At 34.0% G+C, this 23319-nt stretch overlaps 1 protein-coding gene across 1 annotated transcript in view; it reads left to right on the plus strand.

Annotated features, from left to right (window-relative positions):
* Window positions 1–13934, plus strand: part of LOC128553443 (interferon-induced very large GTPase 1-like) — a 32602-nt gene extending 18668 nt beyond the window's left edge. The window contains exons 7-8 of the mRNA XM_053534593.1: window positions 1988–2080; window positions 4555–13934. Coding sequence (XP_053390568.1) covers window positions 1988–2080; window positions 4555–9392 — 4931 coding nt within the window. The 3' untranslated portion in view covers window positions 9393–13934. The remainder of the gene's footprint in view (window positions 1–1987; window positions 2081–4554) is intronic.
* Window positions 13935–23319: the final 9385 nt, after the last annotated feature.

A 23319-nucleotide genomic window follows, 5' to 3' on the forward strand; every position in this document is an offset into this window, starting at 1 on the left:
TTATATCAAAAGACAGTAGTCTGTTATTCTATTTATCATGCAATTCTTAAAACCCACCTACTTGTCATATATCGCAAGAAGGGATTTCTAAAGCAGAAACAAATCAATTCAAATTTTACGGATTTGAAAATTCCGGCTACGGCTTATCGGTCAAATAAAAATCATCTGAACAAAACAATACGTCAGCAAAATTTGAATTCAAATTCATATACAAACTAACAGTAAAATAGACACCCTTTGCGTAAAATAAAAAGTGATGAATCAGAACATGCTTTTTCTGAAGGGGCGATTTTCTTGTCGATCTGAGGGAAACCGGACTGTTAATGATGATGGTCTAGTCCTGTTCCTTCCCTAATACGATGGTTAGGTAAATTGATGGACCCGTAATAGTGTACCTCCTTCTTTTAAGGAGTATTCAATTCCAACCAGAACCTACTTTAACTAAGCTTTCAGGAGGACGTAGGTTCAAGCCCCGCTAGAACAAAGCGTTTTTTCTTTCATTATTATTTCTTTTATCTAGTAAGATAAACTTTTTTCAAGACTTAATATTGATTTGTTGTACAAAAGCGGAAATACTTCATTTAGTTAGCCATTTCTTGCTGTTTAAAGTGAATGTAACCTCTCATACAGAAGGGTGAAGGTTTAGACATCTTTAAAAATACTGAGTTACATGTGGCAAATGTTCTTTATTTTGCATCTATTCTTTATTTACATAATGTGGAAAATATGTAGGTAGGTTTTACTTCTGTCCTGTGGTTATTTTTGAATGCAGAGAGCAAGGCCATAACTTTTCAGTGTTGGAGCATAATTTTTATCTGATTGAATCCTTTAGGTTGAGGCTCCCCAGAAAAAAATGTTATCGATAGTTTTGTTTGGTTTTTTATAACTGTTACGCAAAACTTTGATGTTTCTTTTATCAAAATGTTTGCTATAATGAATTCTCTGCGATCGTTTTGCGCAGTGGTTATCACTGTCAAATTTATCTCTGTTTGAGCTTGAGGAAATACTACGTTCGTACTCATCCGTATTCTAAATGTGTTCGTACTCAAAATAATTCGAATGTAAAGTTATTATTTTTAAAATTGTGTTCCTGTTTATCAATTGTTTAGGTAATATGCAAAATTATGGGTAATGTCATGTTTTAATAAGGATAAATAGAAATAATATGCTCAAAAATCCTCAAATCATGCTTATGATAGTGTTGTTGATATGTGGGCCCCAGTTACGGCTATTTAAAACACGTTTACCGTTTCCAAATAACAGAAAATAAAAACTGTACCGGAATCGTTAGGTCATCACGTATGAACCCGTGTACAATAAGTTTAGTAATTGTGTCATGTTCTTTTATGCAAGAATGGCGTCAATACACGTTTGTTTTGTGTATTAATATCAGCAGAAGCCCTTGGGATATGTTTGTGACCTCGACCTTCAGTCCCGGTCACAAACAATCCCGCGGGCTTCTGCAGAAGGACTCGGTCACAAACAATCCCGCGGGCTTCTGCAGACGTTAATACACAAAAAACGTGTATTATCCCTACATAAAAACTGCAAAAAAAAAACAACACATACAAACAAACTGCCCTTTAATCAAATAATATTATAGTTTCTATTAAAAGTGTAAACATGTAAAATATAACATGTCCGCTGTTTCGGTATACAAATCGTAAAATTTTCTTCTCACATTTAATGTGGCAATTCGACGCAGGGCTTACTTCCCCTGGAACCTATAGCAACTGATCTGGAAGAATTTATTTTTAAAACTTGTGCTCCCATTATACATCATTCATATTTTGTGCTCATTATGTATTACCTTATATGCAAAATTATACCTACTGTGAAGTATTAAACGAAAGGACATGCTAGTAATACGAAAATAATATTTTTTTCAAAATTTGTGAAATGCGTATAAAGTATTAGGGTCGATGTTATTGTTCGTGTAGGCCTGGAAAGCAGAAAAACACTTGAATGCTTCTATATTCAATTTCAGTTTCTGCAAACGAACTGACCTCAACAGCAGACCAGGTACAAAAAGGCTCAGACATATGTTACGAAATAGTTGACAAATCCCAAAACACAAAAGGTAACTTTTAAGCTCTTTCCATAATGAAGCCACGTTTTGTTTGATCTATTTCTATAATTTATTTGTACAAGGTCATCACGAGATATTTAACACAAAGTGCAACATACAATAATGACACAATTTACGACGAAAAAATGATTGTCATGGTAAACTATTGCATAATGTCAGTAATAAATGTACTACAAACACATGATATAGTTTGTTAGAATTCAGTTTAAAAATGAAATTTACGACTATTATTATTATTATTATTAATAATAAAATAAAGATAATAATAACAAATAAATGATAAGTGGTCCTGTTTTGTTGAATTCTGTTAATATTTATTTACACTATTTTTATGGCTTTTCTAAAAATTAAAAGGGATATCAAACGACTTTTTTTTATTTCTCTCAATTCATTTTGTTTGACCATTGATGTCCGATTTGTAACAGTTTGTTTTAATTATTATTTAATGTATTAAATGAATTAAAAATATTATGATGTTCATCTGCAGTTATTTGAACAAACGTCCATTTTATCACACGATAGTTTCCAGTATACAATACGATGATATTTCTCTTTCTACATTGATCCGTATTTCCAAATGATTCAAAATTGACACAAAACAAGGATCCATTTTATATTCTTCTTTTAAAATATAAAATACTTTTCCAAATAAATGATAAAGTATGACTCATTAATCCCGTATTGCTTTTGCATAAATAAAAGAGCATCAAAATTTATTTGAATTTCTTTTTGTTTAAAAAATGGTTTAGATTGTTGTACAAAACATGGCATACATTATTTATTTTCAAACATGACATAGATACGAAAAAAAACATAGATAAAACACTAATATATATTCATAAGAATTTGGTGAAGACAGCATCAAATAAGAAGACATGAATAGCAAACCTTTATGAATCATAGTCCAGTGCAAATATTTTCAAATATAAACACGTTAAAACGCAAACAATTAATTCACGAACATGTACACAGAAATATTTGAAAACAGTACTAAATGACGTCACATGTAGACATAGGCTATAAATAGACACATGAAATCTACACAACTACGTCAGTTTATTCATAATATCAGTGACATGAGTGAGTCATGTACAGTATACAGTTTATTTTTTTGAATAATCCCTTGATGGTGGACTGAACCGCCGAACGTTTGTTGAACTCTAATTTGGAGAGAGATTTGTACATAGTTCTAACACATGAGATTGAGTTTTTCACATTTGATGATAGCGTTATATATTTTGTTTTTAAAGTTTTTTGATCTTATTTTCGTTTTGTTCCTTGCTTTCCAGTAGCCGACTTAGCTATCCCCCCGTTTCCGGGTCCTTTACTTAGTTATTCAGCTATGCTAAAGCAGTATGAAAGTTAACATTGAATCTCCCGTTTTTATGCAGAAAAAATAAAGACCGACATTGCTCTATTATTTTAAATAATTTTATTCGTATTAATCAAAGCCCATTAAAAGCATTGCAGTGAACGAAAGTCACTTTGTTTAATTTGTTTGTCGTATACCGACGCTAATTACATAAGCCTGTGAAAATTACGCACGCGCCGGTTATAGGGGAAGCTTGGCGAATGTCAGGCAGAGGTGTGAAAAACTTTGTAAACACAAGCCATTCCGGCGACAAATTGGCTGTTCGACTGAATAGGTGTAATTATCACTGTAATTGAGCCGAAGGGACCACCAAATGAGTTCGAGAGTTCGAATTTTCGAAGTTCGAGCGATCCGAGGTAGAACTATATAGAATAAAGAAGAAATAAATTCGGGACCGGGCGAAGAGTTCGAGCGATCCCGGGTGTTCGAAGATCCGAGTTCGAGCCATTGAAGTTTAACTGTAATTCCCAGAATAAATGTTTTCAACATTTCAGGATAAATAAAACAATTTGACAATGCGTCTTTACCAGTGCAGTTATACTGAAATTTGTTATATATTATAAAAAACACAGAAGAATGGGAATAAATACATAAATTCCGAGCACGTTAAGAAAGTATATTTTGTGTCAAAATCCAAGACCTCTGAAGAACTCTAGTTATATTGAATTAAAAAATAAAACACTCGACATTTATGAAATTTAGAACGGTAAATAAACCGTTATAAGCTATAACATAGTTTGAAAGTTGTTATTGATCATACTGTTTAATAATCAGTAAAATAATATCACAAACTCATTAATACCAGTTAATTCATCTTACTGTTTGGTATCAGCTCAGATGTAATTTCCTGCATCATTGCAAGAATGGCTAGGCAACTGATCACATGAAGTTCGCAAAGAGAAAATAATTCTTAAGCGGAATTATGTTACAGTAAACGTAGGGTTTAGAAAATATTCACCTCAGTGCTCCGGCTACGGCTTTTTGACCAAATAAAATATTTTATCGACTAAACTTGTTTCAAAATGACAAATGACTGTAACATACATTATCAATATTTCAGATGATTAACATGGACATTTTTGTTTTGTTTTAGAGGACGCAGCTGTATCATGGAATGCTGCTGAACTAAAACGTATAATTACCGAACTCGGTTTGACTGAACAGATTAAAACAAAGATAACGATTTCAGAAGCAATCCAAATGGACCTTTCCGATGATGAAAGTAAAACATATGAATATAACGACATACCTTTCATGTTTCTACAAAGGCTTTTGTCTGGTAACAGTGATGCTATGGATTATGAGTCTTATAACACCAGGAAAAACATTAATTCAAAATCAAGAGGATCAGTGCTTGATATGTATCAGCGCAAAGAAAATCGTAAGATTAGCCCGTTGGATTTATTTTTGTTAGTTTTTCAATGTTGTGATCCTATGCTAAAGCAACTCTTATTTCAAAAGCTTTACATCTGTAAACTTGCTTTACCCTTTATCTATACAGAGTACCCATCCACAAAATCTGTTATGTCCGTTTGGCCACTCCGTTCACTTGTAGTTGAGACTAGCGATGGTGTAGGTAAAATGGAAGAATTTGAGTTACTTGACCTACCGATTAATGTCGTTTCTTTTGCTCGTTTTGGAAGACCAAACTTTTCTAAATCTAATCTTTTAAATGGTTTTCTCTGTAATAAAGGGTGCGACACATTCTTTCACAAAGATCGACCATTAGGTATGAGTACAAGGTATTGTACAGGCGGGTATGTTGAAATGTTTGTCCTGCCTGTAATGTCTAGGGCCAAAAGTAATTTAAAGCAGCCGGTTTTGCTTTTAAATTTGAGAGGCGACGTGAAAACAGATTTTGAAGATCCCGTTTGTGATTTCATCTCCAGAATTTCTGATGTGATAGCAATAATTATTGATTCGAATGCCTTCGGCATATGCAGCACTTTGCTAGAAGAAACAATTAAACGTTTTTCAACAGTTTTATTGATTTTTAACGGCCCTTTAGGTCCACCTGATGGCGAAACATTTCGAATGTTGCAAACATTTGTAAGAAATGTCAAATCCCGCCACAAAATGTTGCTGCAGATTTTTTCCACATACTCAGAAATCGATGAAAAGAATTATACTGATATCATAACGGAAACGCGAGAAACAATATCTGAATTGCTTTTTAGTGATTCGATTGTCACTCCACGATCTTTACAAGACAGATTAGGAACATCGTCGATAGAAACTGACGAAAATGAGTGCTGTAATGAGGCGTGCAAATCAGCTAACTCTATCATAGAATTAATGGATAAAATATCTTCACCAGATAAATGGGCTGAAATTGTGACACCAATTCAAAACACTACTTCAAAAGAATTGGGTGTCTGTGTAAAAGCAAGTTATAGAAATAAGGACAGTGGCTCATTTGAAGTCATTAGAACTAGGATATCAGAGTTAAGAGATCTTCAAGAATCTCGCATATCTCCTTCTATCAAATCATTTAGCCACTGTCTCATCGAGCATGAGAATGACCTGTCATACATTCATTATCTTTTAAGTTGGATGAAGATACTTTTAGAGCGCCGAAAGAGAACCTGTGCCAGAGCAGTTGTCAATCAGTCATTTCGGTGTTCTGAAGATATAAAGGACGGAACAGTCACTCCGAAGAACAGTAATTCTACGTACCTTGAGATTGATCATATCTTCCGCGAAATTGGGCATATATCCGATTTTGCGATCTGCTCTAAAACAGATCATAAAGCTATAGGTCTTCCGCCAATTCCGGCCTTGGCTAAAGTTGTTGCAACTCTAGTGGCAGGCGGATGTACATTGGAACTGCTCGACGGAAACAGCTTTTATTTGCCGACTGAATGGATCAAATCAGTACTAACACACATCCATAAACTAATAGGTGAGCAAAACGTTTTGGCTGTCTCTGTTTTAGGAGTACAGAGTTCTGGAAAATCCACTTTACTTAATTCTATGTTTGGTTTAAAATTTCCTACAAGTTCTGGCCGATGCACAAAAGGAATGCATATGCAGATTATTAAGGTTAAGCGGAAGAGTATCACCGACCAAAGGAAACCACCATTTGAATATATTCTTCTTATTGATACGGAGGGCGTAAGAGCACCAGAACTGTTTGACACACTCGACACTGGGTATAGAAGGGACAATGAAATGTCGACGATTATTACCGGTATTGGGGATATTTTAATGGTAAATGTTATGGGCGAAAATTCAAGCGAAATGCGCGATATATTGCAAATAGTATCACATGCCTTTTTGAGGCTGAAGCTTGCAAATGAACGATTAAACCTTCTTAAATGTTGTTTTTTTATACATCAAAACGTTTCTGATATGCGAGCCTCTGCAAAATTGAAACAAGGCTTGCAACAGTCAGTAAAAAATCTAGATAAAGCAACAGAAGAAGCAGCTTGTTTTGAAGGTATCTCTGGCATTACTACATTTAATGATGTAATTGAATTTAACCCGGAATCACATGTCTGGTACTTACCTAATGTTTGGCAAGGTCACCCACCTATGTACACTGTTAATCAAAAATATTGCGAAAAAGCGGTAGAATTAAAGCATCATTTAGTGGATAAATCAATCAATAAAAAAGGCATGTCGTTTAAAACTCTCAAGGATACTGTTTTGCATATAGAAGATTTGTGGAAAGGTGTTCTTGCTGAAAACTTTGTTTTCTCTTTTCGTAATAGCATTGAAAAAAAAGCTTACTTTGAACTAGAACAGAAATTGAGGGACGAACTTTGTTCTTTAGAATGTTCATTCGATAGTATTATATTTCAAAAGGCGCAAAATGATTTTGCTCGGTGTGACAATGTTTCTAGTTTAATCAGAACGAATACACAAGTGATATCGGAAATGAAACAGTTAATCATAAAGGTTAAAAAAGAAACACTTGAAAATATGGAAAAGTTCTTCACCGAACACAATTACAAAGATATAATGGTAAAGTGGAAGGAACATTCTATGAAACGTATAAACATATTTTGTGTTGATGTGGTTGCCAATAGAAGGCCTGAAATTGATAGATTATGCAACAATAGAGAGGTTGATATTAAAATTAGCACACTTTGCATAAAACATGAAGAAGGCCTTCGACGAGAGTTACTAAAGCTTGAAAAAGAACTAGTGGGAAAGGATATTATTAAGGAAGACGCAAATAAAAAATTTGAACAAGTATGGAAATTATTTGTGGAAGAATCGTTGGGAGCAGATATCTCATCGAGTTTTGATCCAAAAGATTCATTGAAGGAAGACTTTCTTGATTGTCTAAGAGACATGTACGAAAATCACGAACCACAGTTACAATCATGTCTAGCAGACCATAATTACTTAGAGAAAAACCTTGAAATCAAAATGTTGTCCGGATCATTTGAGAAAACTGGAATTCAGACAAACGATATAAGCATCTTTTCAGGATTCGGCAGAAGAATGAAAGAGGTATTCTTAAAAACAGATTTTAACAGTGCAAAAGAAGCTGTGCAAAGTATATTTGTTTTTGTTGATCATCAAGTCGAACATATTTGTCAAAAAAATCAAACGATATCATATAGAGACGTAAGGCAATTTCTAAATACTGTTTTGGATTCGATGAAAAAAGTCAATAGACAGAATAAGAATTCTTTCACTTTTACAATTACAGGTATATTAAAGGTTGTCGTTCACGTGAGCTGCTATTCATACTTTCGGTTTAAAGAGGCAAATTTTGCACATCGGCAATCGCAAGATTTTAATGCCCGCTTAGAAAAGTATAGAGAAATAGAACGAGAACGATTTTTAGCACATTTACTTAAGCGCAAATCTGAGGATACTGCCGCTTGTTTGATGCGGCATACAATCGAAAATTATCTTCGTGTAGAAATGAAAGAAAACATATCAATGAAGGTGAAAATTGCGTTGATGAATAAATTGCCGTCACTGAAGTATATACTTCTGATAGAAATGTTAACAGATTTGGTAAGGGAGAAATCGTTTGACCATTTTATGCGATACATACTTAGCCCAAAAGGTTATGCCGAAGCTTGGGTTGCACAAAAGGCTGAGCATACTTTGTTTTCTGAGAATTTGTATGAAAAAATAGCCGGCACTGAAATTTCTAAATATCTCTATGACATTGAAGTGAGCCTCTCTGAAAGTATCAAAAAGTTTCCAGGAGATACATTTTCCATCAAAGAATGGTTTCAACATTTCATATCTCTTCTAACTGTATTAAAACTTCCTAAAGACTGTTTTCATGACGTTGAGAAAGAGTTTGAAGTAATGGAACGTGTATGCGTGCCTGACTTCAAAAATAAGGTCATTGCAGAATTAAAAAACACAGAAAAGGTTGTCCTAGATGAATTTAAATCAACAACTAAAGAAACAGTTAGGTGGAGCGGGTTCAATCCAATAAAAGCGATATTCAAAGACGTATGGGGCTGTCCCGATATATGCGTTTTTTGTGGTGAACCTTGCATGCGCGGATATGCACATGAAGAAGTAAGTACCCACACATGCATACAACATAAGCCACTGGGATGTTCCGGAGCGTTTGATCTGAAAAACGGGACTATACTTTTAAAATCATGCCACGTTAATGTAATGGGAGATGCAGAGGCACCATGCGCCATGATCGATTTTAAATGTAACCCAAAAAAGAGAACACCATGTAAAAAAGAATTCCACCCATTCAAATCGTATAAAATGTTTGTTCCTGAATGGGATATAGAACCATCAAATTTTTTGGATGATAAGGCAACATTCTGGAAATGGTTTATTGGTAAATATGATAAACAACTGGGCAGATTTCACAGAATGGAAGTGACAAACGTACCAGACACATGGAAACTAATATCAGATCAGGAAGCATTGCATAGTTTAAGAGATATATACTACAGCGACGTTGACTGCGAAGACAAATATTTGCCATAATATAAATATGTTACACTTTAAATAACGTGTTTGTTCGAATGATAAAATATGGCACAAACTGAATACTATTGCTCTTGATAAGAGCCATTGCTTCTCTAATTAAATCACATTATTCCTTCGAATCCTTCGTGAAAATAAGGGCTTATTATATTTGAACAAGTAGTCCATAATACTTATAATAAGTATGTAACGTAACGTCTTTAAGTTGTCTATTCCTTACTCTTTGTTCAGTAACAATCATCAAGAGAAGCAAATAGAAAACTAAATACAGTAATGCATTATAGAAAACGTATATCCTTTTTGAAAGCCTAATACAATTCTAATTAAACAAATGTAATAAGATGTGTTTTCTAAGAAAGCAAGTATTTCTAAGCATGTAGACAATTAACATAAAATCAATTTCTTCGTTTCAATACCTGTAACATGGTCAAACACATATCCCAGACAGACCAGTACTGCAAAAGGGTATTGTTGGAAAACACCGGTTCGAAATACTAAATTAGTATGAACCGACTAACCTAAGCCTTAAATATGAATAGAGTGCGAAATGGACTTTACGTCTACGGAAATTCCGAATGTAGACTTACCTTTTTAATATTTGAAACAATGTAGTTGTAGCACTTGTTTATTTCATAGTGTTTTAATGTTTTACAATGCAACTGTATTACATGTATTTAAAATTGCCACTGCTAACTGTACACTTGCGGACATTTCCAACTACATCTTTTCATATTATATTTCAAGTAAGATATCCATTCCTTTTTATATTTTAAAACTTTGTTATAACTAGTATAAAACATGTCAAAATGCATCCCTTATTCAGTTTATTTTCAATTCATTGTTATTGATTTATTGTTTTGCTTTCATTTTCATAAACATATGTTTGTTTTTATTACATAATAAACTGAAATAATAACAAGTCACCAATCTACATTATCAAAAGTGAAGAAAGAGTTTAGAAGGATTTTATTTTTAGAAGTAAATAGCTGGTTTTAAGAAATATCACTTTATACCATTCCGCCAGAAACTTTCTACCCAAAATTTCATAAACATTAAGCAACTATTTACTCATTTACTTTACGGAATTCGAAGTTCTATGTAAAATGTTCATTTACTTTTAAAATTTATTTATAACTTTTATTAAATTAGAAGAGAAACATTTTCATGACGATTTGGCTGAAGGCATTACGTCTAAAGAAATTTGTCAGTTACACTGTATTAATGTGTGAAAGTTATTACTTATTTGTGGCGAAAAGGTCAGTGTGCTGGGGTCAAAAATATCATTCATGGAGAAATGCAAAGCTTGCGCTTTTATTCTAGTGATCACTTTTAATCTTTACTTTTGATGTTTAATGTAGGTCGATATCACGAACTGTATTGCATATTTAGTTCTAGATATGCATCCGTTAGCTTTTTAAAACTGATTGACTTTCGTAAGTTTTGTTTAAAGGTAAAACTTACGAGTGAACTTAACATAACTTATTATTTATCGTTAAACGGCCCAAGGAAAAATAAATCTTTTAAAAAAAATATGTATCTGACGTGCAAAACTTTATACATAGTTTTGCGAGATTGTGGGTTAAAACCTTCTTTTTAAAGGCATTTTTAGCTCACCTGTCACAAAGTGACAAGGTGAGCTTTTGTGATCGCGCAGCGTCCGTTGTCCGTCGTCCGTGCGTGCGTAAACTTTTGCTTGTGACCAGTCTAGAGGGGGTCTTTATGAAAATTGGTCTGAATGTTCACCTTGATGATATCTAAGTCAAGTCCAAAACTAGGTCAGTAGGTCTAAAAATAGAAAAACATTGTGACCTCTCTAGAGGCCATACTTTTAAATGGATCTTCATGAAAGTTAGTCAGAATGTTCATCTTGATAATATCCAGGTCAAGTTCGAAACTGGGTCACGTGCCATCAAAAACTAGGTCACTAGGTCAAATAATATAAAAAACCTTGTGACCTTTCTAGAGGCCATATTTTTCATGGGAACTGTATAAAAGTTGGTCTGAATGTTTATCTTGATAATATCTAGGTCAGGTTTAAAACTAGGTCAACTGCGATCAAAAACTAGGTCAGTAGATCTAAAAACAGAAAAACATTTTGACCTTTTTAGAGGCCACATTTTTTAATGGATCTTCATGAAAATTTGTCAGAATGTTTAACATGATGATATCTAGGAAAGATTCGAAACTTGGTCACGTGCCATCAAAACTAGGTCAGTAGGTCAAATAATATAAAAATCCTTGTGACCTCTCTAGAGGCCATATTTTTCATGGGATCTGTATGAAAGTTGGTCTGAATGTTTATCTTGATGATATTTAAGTCAGGTTCAAAATTGGGTCAACTGCGGTTAAAAACTAGGTCAGTAGATCTAAAAATAGAAAAACCTTTTGACCTCTCTAGAGGCCACATTGTTTAATGGATCTTCATGAAAATTGGTCTGAATATTCACCTTGATGATATCTAGGTCAAGTTCGAAACTGGCAAAAACTAGGTGATTAGGTTAAATAATAGAAAAACATTGTGACCTCTCTAGAGGCCATATTTTTCATAAGATCTTCATGAAAATTTGTGAGAATGTTCACCTTGATGTCAAGTTCAAAACTGGGTCACGTGTTTTCAAAAACTAGGTCATTAGGTCAAATAATAGAAAAACCTTGTGACCTCTCTAGAAGCCATATTTTTCAATGGATTTTTATGAAAATTGGTCAGAATTTTTATCTTGTTGATATATAGGTTAAATTCAAAATTGGGTCACATGAGCTCAAAAAGTAGGTCACTGTCTCAAATAATAGAAAAAACAACGTCATACTCAGTTCAAAACTGGGTCACGTGGGAACAGGTGAGCGATTCAGGACCATCATGGTCCTCTTGTTTGTTTCTGTTTGCGGTCAACTGATCAACGTATGGTTACCAAGTTAACTTGTTTACTGTAACTTTTATCAAAATATCTTATTCTATGTTTGCAGTTGGCTGTGTGTATTTTTGCCTATTATTGAATATTGTATCTTAACGGTATGCGCTTTAAGCATTGAAGTAGTATGTATTATACTAGGCTCTTATAGACAAAATTATATATAACTATTAATTTCACATATTTTGTTAACTTCTTACTTCACGTACATGTGTAGATATTATGCAAAAATCATTGATATTTGGTACTAAATTGTCGGCTATGGAAAATGTTGAATAGTCTTGGTTTCATCGTCACCGATTATGACTGGGTAGATATATATATTGATAACCTTTAGTTGCTAAATCTTTCGAAATCATTCAACATATCTTAGTAAGCACTAAGGCATAAAATGCTAAATTTAAATTGTCACAACTTTCAGGGTCCAGATTTTTTTATCAATGATCTTCCTGAAGAAAATACGTTCAGGCCATTAACCTACAACGTTTTCATATATGATTGCATACATGATGATGAAAAAGTTCTTGTTACCACCTAAAGGCTTTAATAATGTTATAGGTTACATATTTTGTCCCTACAAAAGAAATTTCTAAACGATGTAAAAGTTTTTACCACATTTATTTGTGTACTATATTGCTAAGTAATGTACCATTGTTATATTATTTCATATATCTTTGATGCTTACAATTTCCAACATTTACATGTCAAGGAGACCTTTAACTTAATGTATAGTATAGATTGTAAACAATTTTCAGCATTGCGATATTAAGATTCTACCGTTATTTTATTTTCCTGTTCCTTTAAGTAAAGATTCCAAAAGTTTACAATTTCTCTTACATTAAAAAAATAAGGTTTTATGGCTTGGTTTTTAAGCTTAAATGGATGAAGACTCTAAAAATCCTAAATTATTAACAATATTTCATTAGTCGTAATTAAAACTTGAAAGAGATGTAAACAGTTATAATTTTGTTTAGATTAAATAGCGGATAGTATATAATTTAGGTTAACATGTCTTAATCTTTAATCGTAAAGTTTTATTACATCTGAGTTTAAGTTGTCCACTCCACATATGATCGAGGATTGTAAATGTAATTCTCTTTTTTTTAATTTGCACAACAGTGCCTACATCTGTTCTTGTTTTATATATCCTACTTTTCTTTGTTCAGTCAATATAAAAAAAAACAGCTCATGTGTATATTCCTGTAATGATAATAATTTGTATCTGTGGTAAGTCTATTACAATTCTGACTTAAGAATGACTATGTACATATATGTAATATTATATGTTTGAATATTGTGTTGTACATAGCAGAGACTGAAATAAAGAAATCAATACTATTATGTTATGGCTTTATTTCCCTCAAACAGCGTCAAAGTTGTGATAACATTATATATATGTAATGTCTATTATATCATCATTTTGAAATTCGAACTTTTTATGTTGATATATGTTATGCAATATTGTGTATTTTGCATCGTACTGTAAGCTCTCAAACAGAATGAAAAGACATAATTATGGTTAACACATTTATATATGTGTATTTGCACATACACATGTGTGAAATATTGTAGTTTACTTATATAGTTTTATGGTTTAGTTAATATATAATTATCAATTCACGGTACAATACTTTTGAATCGTTTGTTTTATCTTCATCCATTACGATTTGTGTTTCCACATTTAAGTCCTGGGTTTTTCAACCAACATATCAGGAAATCTCTAGTGATATTAGTATATTAGTTTTGCGGCCTTAACCATCCTTTGGATACAGTGCATGACCCATCTCGGATATTGAACAGGAATTTGCTTGGGTCGCTTGCAAATATTGATTGATAAATGTGGTAACTAACTTAAAGTCCACAAACTTCGTCGTTCACCCGGCACCATATGGCCTCGCCGTTGGGAACGTTTAGGACACATGTGGTAACTTTCACTAAGAAAAGCAAACCAAACGGGGTTAACGGCGAACCAACACAGTGCAGGCGATATTTTGACAAACAGGACCTCAAGATTTGGTTTTACATCGAAATAAAAATATGAAGTTAAATATGGAATCAAAACTTACGTACCTGTTAGAATCAAAGAGATATAGCAATAGTGTGGGTGGTTCGAGACAAGCTTGGTCTCATTTAGCGGTTTCTTTATTTTTTGTTGGATTTAACGTCGCACTGACACATGATAGGTCATGATAGGAAAACCCCAGGTGCCCCTCCGTGTATTATTTCATCACGAGCGGGCACCTGGGTAAAACCATCGACCTTCCGTAAGCCAGCTGGATGGCTTCCTCACATGAAGAATTCAACGCCTCGAGTGAGGCTCGAACCCAAATAGATGAGGGGCAAGTGATTTGAAGTCAGCGACCTTAACCACTCGGCCACGGAGGCACCCTAGTGGTTTCTTCAGACACATGTAAGAAAAGGAAAACAAATGAGGTTAACGGCGAACCATTTCTTTTTGTTAATGAAAGTTATCACATGTGTCTAAAGAAACGACCAAATGAGACCAAACGAAACGACCAAATGAGACCATACTTGTTTCTACCCGCCTCGCCTTATAGAACTTGTTTCCACCCTCCCCTCCCCCGCCATCCTCGGCCCAAATGTTCTGACCCCTCTGACGATCATGCAAGGGTAAGGCTGTGGTTCCAAATCTTTTATTATACAAGCTGCATGATACTTTGCATGTAAGTTGTTCGAATCGATATGGGTAGATGTAAGTATTTATCTTCGTCTGATAAAAAAGTAAATTACATGTATAGTCAATTGTTAATATATGGTCATTCGTTTAAGGTCTCAGGTCATTAAGATCCTAAACTGTGACATATTTGGCCGCAGACTTTTAAACGATATACAAATTACCAAAGTTACGTTAGTTGCTGTAGTTACCTAGGGAACAGTTAAATTCCATCGATCCGAGTGAACAATGGTCCGAATAAGCGTTATGCAAGTTGCTACAGTTACCTTGGGAATAGTGAAATACTATCCATCAGAAGGTGCAATGACACAATTAAGCGTTAAGCAAATTGCCATTGTTACCTTTGGAACAATTAAATTCCATCGATCCGAGGAAACATTGACCCGAATAAGCTTTATGCAAGTTTCTGTAGTTACCTTTGGAACAACTAGATACCACCCATCCGAGGGTGCAATTAAACGAAAAAGCGTTATGCAAGTTGCTGTAGTTACCATAGGAACAGTTAAATATCATCCATCCAAGGTATCAATGGCCCGAATAAGCGTTATGCAAGTTGCTAGAGTTAACTTAGGAACACTTAAATCCAATCGATCCGAGGGTGCAATGACTCGAATAAGCGTTATGCAAGTTGCTGTAATGACCCTGGGAAGGTGCTTCTGTTACCTTGGGAACTGTTAAATCCAATCCATCCAATGGTACAAGGACACGAATAAGCGTTACGTAAGTTGCTACATATACCTTGGGAACGGTTAAATACAATCCATCCGAGGGTACAATGACACAAATAAGCGTTACGCAAATTGCTACAGTTACCTTGGGAACGGTTAAATTCCATCCATCTGAGGGAACAACGACACGAATAAGCGTTTTGCAAGTTGCTACAGTTACCTTAGGAACGGTTAAATACCATCCATGCGAGTGTGCATTGACAGACACGAATAAGCGTTATGCAAGTTGCTGTAGTTAGGAACAGTTAAACACCATCGATCTGGGGGTACAATGACACGGATTGGCGTTTTGCAAGTTGCTATAGTTAAGAAATACAACACAAAGCTATCGTTTATTTGATCTTACACATCCAGTTATCTAACTTATCCAAAGATCTTACACATCCTATGATCTTGCACATCCCAAGGTCTTAGTTTTCAGTTTAGTTTAATCGTATCTTATTGCATATAATTTTCATTTCTACATATATATACATAACATAAAAAATAAATAATTATATATAGGAAAGAAAGGGACAGCAAATGGGTTGGACTTAAAGTTATGTCAACATTATGAACAGTCCTCACCACTTCGTCAGCATTACGTAGATTAAACCGATGACGGAATATATCTTCAAGTGAAAGATAGATAATAAAAAACTCAAAGGAAAAAAAAATGATTGAGTAATAGATGAAAGGTAAAAATCTGATATGTGCTGCTCTGTTCCAAACAAAGTTCTACCGACCGACCTCAACCACTCTATCTCAAATGCGTTTTTTCTTTAATAGGAGGACTTTACAGGGAACAAATGAAATAAATAAATATTAGGTTGGTTTAAATCGACCTGCATTCTTTATGTTTGTTTGTACTTAATTAAATATGGTTTGATTTTCTGCGTCGTTCAAATTAGCTACACCAAAAAAAGATTTTCAGAAATTAGTGGATAGAAAGTGTGAGTGTTACGAAACAGCCACGGTTTTACTCCCACCATGATCTTACACATCCCCTGATCTTACACACGCCATGTGCTTAATGGACGTAGTTTATTAATTACTGAAAATTATACATTATGCTTCATTTAATAAAAATAAACTGCCAATTCTGTAAGAAAGGTTTTCAAAAGACGATACGATGCGTAAAGCACAGTTTATGTTTGGTAATTGGCATATCTACAATTAGTCGCTACGTTTTCTTATTTGATGGTGCGATTACTACACAAGTGTTAGACACAGTGATGATCTCCTAGAAGAATGGAGGGAGGGAATTGATTTTGTCATGAAACTGGGGTATTTATGTCCTTAAAAAATATGCTCAAGGTGGGTGATCTGCCTTCAGAAAACTTACTGATTGATACTTCAAACTGACACTATTTATATGTTTAACTTCCCTCTTAAAATCTTCTACTTTGTCGATAATGATAAAGCTTACCTCATCGGCTAACTACTTTTATTTACATTGTCTTGCTTGACTAGTTGAAAATAGGGTAAGTGTAAGGTTGACATGTCCCAGTTTCATAACTATCGCCAGGTATTGGAACTGTATCCTCAATGGTCTGAATTTAAATAAAGTAAACAGCTTGCATCGTATAGACACAATCACCGACGCATCTCACTGAATCCTTATGCTTTTTAGTTACCTATTTATCGTTAAAATATAGACAATGTATTCACAAGTTTTGTTTCTGACCATTTTGTCCCGACCGAATTAGATTCCACTATCCAATATTGTTATTGTTTTAAAATTTCATACATCAGGAAGTAGTACATTTTAATGGCAATCTGGAATGCGTACAAGACGATTATGAAAAATTTAGAAATATTCGGTATGTTCCCGAAAGGTGAGAAATTATGTCGTCCTATGAATGACATGGTTACAAAGGTTGTCTGTGGAGTCGCAAAACAGTCAATTTGTCCCACTGATGTTCCTTGGTCTCACACAAGTACCAGTAAAGGCCAGTGAAATCGAATCCCTAAAATAGCGAAATCTCACAAAATAGAACATCTCTGGGACAAATATTATAGTTAAAAGAACGATGTTACTAAGGCGATTAAGAAAAATAATATTAGAACAGAACAGACATTGATCGAAACAGAATGCGCACGAATTGTAACTGGAAATTTTATCCTAGGACTAGCTGGCTTACGGAAGGTCGGTGGTTCTACCAAGGTGCCTGCTCGTGATGAAATAATGTACGGAGGGGCACCTGGGGTCTTCCTGTACCATTAAAGCTGGAAAGTCGCCATATGACCTATCATGTGTCGGTGCGACGTTAAATAAAAAAAAAAACAAAAAAAAAAGAACCACGAGAAATTGTTAACTTAATTTGCCTGTGCTTAAATTTACACTGCATGTGGGATTTACAAGATATTTATCGCACTAAAACTTTCGCGAGAATTGTTAAATTTTTGTAACCACATGCATCTTTTAGTCTAGAGAGAAGCAATACAAGTAAAATTAATGTTGGCCAGAAAAGGACACTAAAAACTTCTTTCAAGGTCAAAATTACTATTTTTCATTTTACATAATACCGCGTAATGATTGTAATTGCGTACTTTACATTACGTTTAAAGTTCCTCATGCAAGATAAGTGGTTTAATGTACAGTGCAGCCTCTGTAGATCAACACCCTTGGGAGATGCAGATATTGACTGTTATGTAGAGGTTTATGTTCTGGAGAGGTAAATTTGATAGTATATTTCAGCTCAGGGAAATTTTGATAATGTTATTATAGAGAACGTTTTATTAAAAGAGGTTACGACCCAACTGTTTTGAGACATACCGCATGTTTATTGTTCAGGACTGAACTGTTTTGATATTTGTCTTCTGGCCTGTTTCGTCGGGCCCTTAAGGGTATTTCTCTTGTTGCTCTGTCTTCTGAAAAGGCATTGAGTACATACGTTTTTGGTTCTAAAGGTTTGCTTTTTATATATTTATACACGAGCATTTTTGTGTTTTACATGCCATGCCTTTTTGTTTCCATTACGTGTGTAAGAGATTCACCTGGACGGGATTACTTTTATTTACACTGTCCCGTGTCTTTGGAACATGGTGGGGGTAAGAGTGAGGTTGGGTGCGCACCATAAACCGGTTTAAGCTCCCCAGTGGTGTTTTTGCCACTGACCGTTCCAAGGCGGTGCTCCACTGTGTTCCTTTGTTTGTTCGTTTTGTCCTGATGTGTTGGCTTTGTGTGTGTGTGTGTGTGTTCCTTTATTTGTTCGTTTTGTCCTAATGTGTTGGCTGTGTGTGTGTGTGTGTGTGTGTGTGTGGTGCACGCGTCTGCGTGCTGTGGGTTTCGTTTTGAGGAGGCTGCGTTTTTGCATATTTATTTTCAAACTTTGCATTAATAAAAATGTAATTGATACGTTATGGTAATGCAGAAATTAATGTTTAAAATGAAACGAGGATGGAGTTGACAAAACATTTTGTTTATGATACAGAAAATCTTTAAACGTTTTATATTTGATATGTTCTGTGTGCAACTTGATATGCGAATTCATTGTAGCGTAAAGGCAACTTTGACTGTTATAATTATTGTAAAGACTTGAGAAGGTCATTTTAATATTTTAAAATTTTAAAGAGGTAGTTTACCTGAGGATGTATCTTGATATTTGTGTCTGTATGCAACTTGATATGGAAAATAGTTGTAGCCTCAAAGTAATACGGTCTGTAGTAAACATTGCAAAGACTTGACTAGACCTGACTTGACAAATGAAAATCGTATAGAAGCCACATAGATGAACCGTGAACCTAATCTTATAAAGAATGGTACACTATGGTTATGATTATTTATCGTGAAATATTTAATTTAGGTAAATAAAATCTACACATTTTATTTTCTCCCAATCAAGCAAATATTTACAAACACACAGACACGTATAGATTAATTATTATTTTATGAATTTAATGGAGTATTTGGCAACTGAAATGAGAAAATACACACATTTGCCAAAATAATGATACATATAAACTGGATTAGAGGGCCCTAACACCCATTGTCATACATGGTCCTTTAATGGATATCTGTGGACTATATTCACAAAAACTGCATTTAATGAAAATGTGAATAAATCATCTTGTTATTATAGATTTAATAACACTGATCTACAAGATCTAACTTTAATTCTACGTTTAAAAAGTACCCATGCTTGAAGTTTCATCTTTTACGTTTTTTTGCATTCGGAATGCGTGCGGCTAGTTTTCATTTGGCATACGCGCGCATCAAGACTATCGACAGGTGAACTGAGGATAGAAAAGAAAGGTAAGTTAGATTAATTTAAATTTGATTCAATCATTTAAATACACTCGTTCAAATATCACAGAACAGATACATTTTATGGTGTTAAATTGTATCAACATATGATAACTAATGGCATATTTAGTTATACCTACATATACGTTTCTAGTATTTGTTACTGGCATATTTTACAAAGATTCAAAATCAGAGTAGAGTACGATTTGAGAACAGCATACATAAAATGTCGCAGTTACGTAAAATGTTGAAATTTGTTCAACACATATTGTAATTCAGTTCTAGAACTTTGTATAATTTAAACATTTCCACTTTCATTTATTTAGGTCTGTATAGAATACAATTTAAAGGAGGGGAAAAGGAAATATCATAGGAATGTAAATATCTACTTCCTTTTTTTGCAGTGTAAGAATGTAAAAGGTTGTATCATTGAAGGTTCCCTGTTCTCCGCCGTTTGAATGTTTCTTAATTGCTTTTTGTACTGTTAGCATGTGTAAATGTTGAGTTCTGCTCTACCCGGGGGCTAGAGGGCGTGGACGGTAGCATGCATTTCTACTACCGTCCATGAACAGGCTCAATCAAACCGAGCCGGCAACATTTTCGTTTTTGTCGTGTTGAGCGACCTGTGAAGTTTCCACTTTTCTCTATTTTATTTTGTTTCCTTATTGTTTTGGTGTAACGTCACACCGTTATATGGCCTAATTATGTCAACTTTACCGCCTTTTTTGAGGGCTGAAGACCAATGTGCCCCTCCGGCCATTATTTCATCAAGGGCGGTAGAACCAGCCAGCCACACAAACGTACATACATTTTGGTTTGAAATTTATTTGGAAAGAAGGTTTGATTTTGAAACTCGTAATATTCTCTATATAGCCACTATGTATTACTTAAAGTAATAAGCATAATTTCCCTCTGTGTATGTGCATACATTATATTTTTCAACATAATCGGACCGCCGTTTAATATTCTCTCAAAGATTGTTTCTACGAAAGATGTCTGTATTATATTAGTGTTTAGATTTGGCAATGTCTGCAACATATTAGTGTTTAAAGTATATTGTCTAAATTATTTGCTTAAAGAGTATGAAACAGAAAACAGAAGTTCATAAGATATGAATAAGATATGTATTAGTCAAAATGTCACTCTTTGATTATGGGTACTTATACCGTAATGGTTTATGTTCATTAGCTGAGACTTGATGTCGTGCAATATTTCCAAATGATATCTTAATGAATTGAAACTATTTAGAATACCCAATATATACTGACTATTTACTAATCGTCTGTGACTGATTATGATCTATAGTAAAATGTTGATATATTTACGCACATCTTAACAGTGTCATACAAGCAGATACCACATATTTAGAAACGTGTTTCGTGCAATATTTATAGGGATTAGAAATGCAAACAAATGCAAGTCCATGTACATCTAGAATACATCTCTCTTGGTACCAGTCAAGAATAAAAGCTATTCATAGCTTAATCTTATAGCCCGAATCAAGCCGTCAACTATTCCTCAAGGAATCTTTATGCATTTTTATCATGCAACTACTATGCAAAGTGCCTAATATCACTTGTCTGATATTTTATTTTGATATCAAGTCATTGACTTGATAGATATCAAAATGAAGCTCCTCCTATATTGACGGACTAGTTTTTACAGTAGTTTCCTTCCAAATTGAATTTTATTACAGAGTTCAGTTTCGATGTTGCACAACGTTTTTCTAAATAGATTCTGTAATCTCAACAAATTTCCTTGAATAAAGTTGTCTCTACATTTATCGCACAGACAATAGCACTGAATGGATCGATTCTTGGAAAGGTTAACAATACATTGGACACGATCTTGATTTGTGCCAAACATAAGGCATGGACATTTTATTAATTATTAGCAAATATTTTCGTGTTAATTATCATTCTTGGATCAGTCAGTTATAAATCTTGGATCAGTGACAGTTTAGTGATTAAGCTTGAAGGTATCTCTGACTGAAAGTGAAATTTTCAGCACATTGGGCACGTAACTGTCTGAGTCAAATGTTTAATAATGGGGAAATAAAGCATGTTCCCTCACCTCTTCCAGCCCATATCAACCTAGACCTGATAACATTGATATCAAAAAGACAGTAGCCTGTTATTCTCTATTAATCAACCTATCTGTCGTTAAGATATAGACAATGTATTCACTAGTTTTGTTTCTGTACAATTCATTCCCGACCTAGTTAGATTCCAATTTCCAGTTTTGTTATTGTTTTAAAATTTGGTACATCAAGAGTTTAAACATTTTAATGGCACACGAGGAAACGAACAAGACGATCATGAAACATTAAGAAATATTCTGTTAGATATCAATGTTTGTAAAATAGTTTCAGCGAAAAGATTGGGTAATATACCATCATGTTTCATGAGCAAAATAAGGCTTTCTTTACAACTAATTTCAGGGCTTTGTATTCGAGTCCTCTGTCCAACCAAGTTGGTCCTATATGTAAAATTAACAGATGGAAAACTGTCACACATTATGATTTCTCAACAGAATAGTCTACTATTTAACATTCTTCTAAGTAAATGTCAGAAAACCGTCCTACAGATGTTGTTTGAAAAGCTTAAGGCACGGGCAAGTTTCACTCATTCAAGGTTCTGCTGTAAAAGGCGAAAAATGAAATGTTTCATAAATAATGTAAAATATCGATACAATTACAAGTACCCGTACACCGAATTAAAGAAAAGAACCAATCGTTACGAGCTTAAAAGACGGAGAAATTGCCACTATGCCGCCGTGCCATTGGTTAACTATACTGGCTATTTTGATTAATGTACACGTTTTAAGGAAACAAATATCGCGTAAAGAAAACACCCGAAAATATTGGCGAAAGATTAATGAGTGTTAGATCAATACTTAAGGAAAAGAGTACCTGTAAATTATAACATTGAAATTGCATTGATAGTTACCCATGCTTGAAATTCTATTTATTCGGAAATGCGTGCGCCTAATTTTCATTCGGAGTGCGTGCCTGTATGGACAGGTGAACTGAGGATAGAATAAAAAGGTATGTTAGTTTTGATCCAATCCTTTTAAATACAGCCCTTCAAATATTACAGAACAGAACTAAACATTATGATGTTAAAGTTAATCAAAAATGATAGCTCATTGTTTATTTAATCGTTTCTAGTATTTAAACGTTACTGTCTTATTGTCTCAATATATAAAGTATTTACAATTTAAAGAATGGGGATGGGATCTGTAGAAATGTAAATATGTATTTCGCAATAATTTCTGATAGGCTATTTGTGTCATTAAAGGTTTTAATTTGTTTGGGTTTGTTGGGTTTAACGCCACACTGACACAATTATAATATATTTGGTGTACC

The sequence above is a fragment of the Mercenaria mercenaria genome, unplaced genomic scaffold (assembly GCF_021730395.1).
Source record: "Mercenaria mercenaria strain notata unplaced genomic scaffold, MADL_Memer_1 contig_3828, whole genome shotgun sequence".
NCBI classification, from domain to species: Eukaryota; Metazoa; Mollusca; class Bivalvia; order Venerida; family Veneridae; genus Mercenaria; species Mercenaria mercenaria.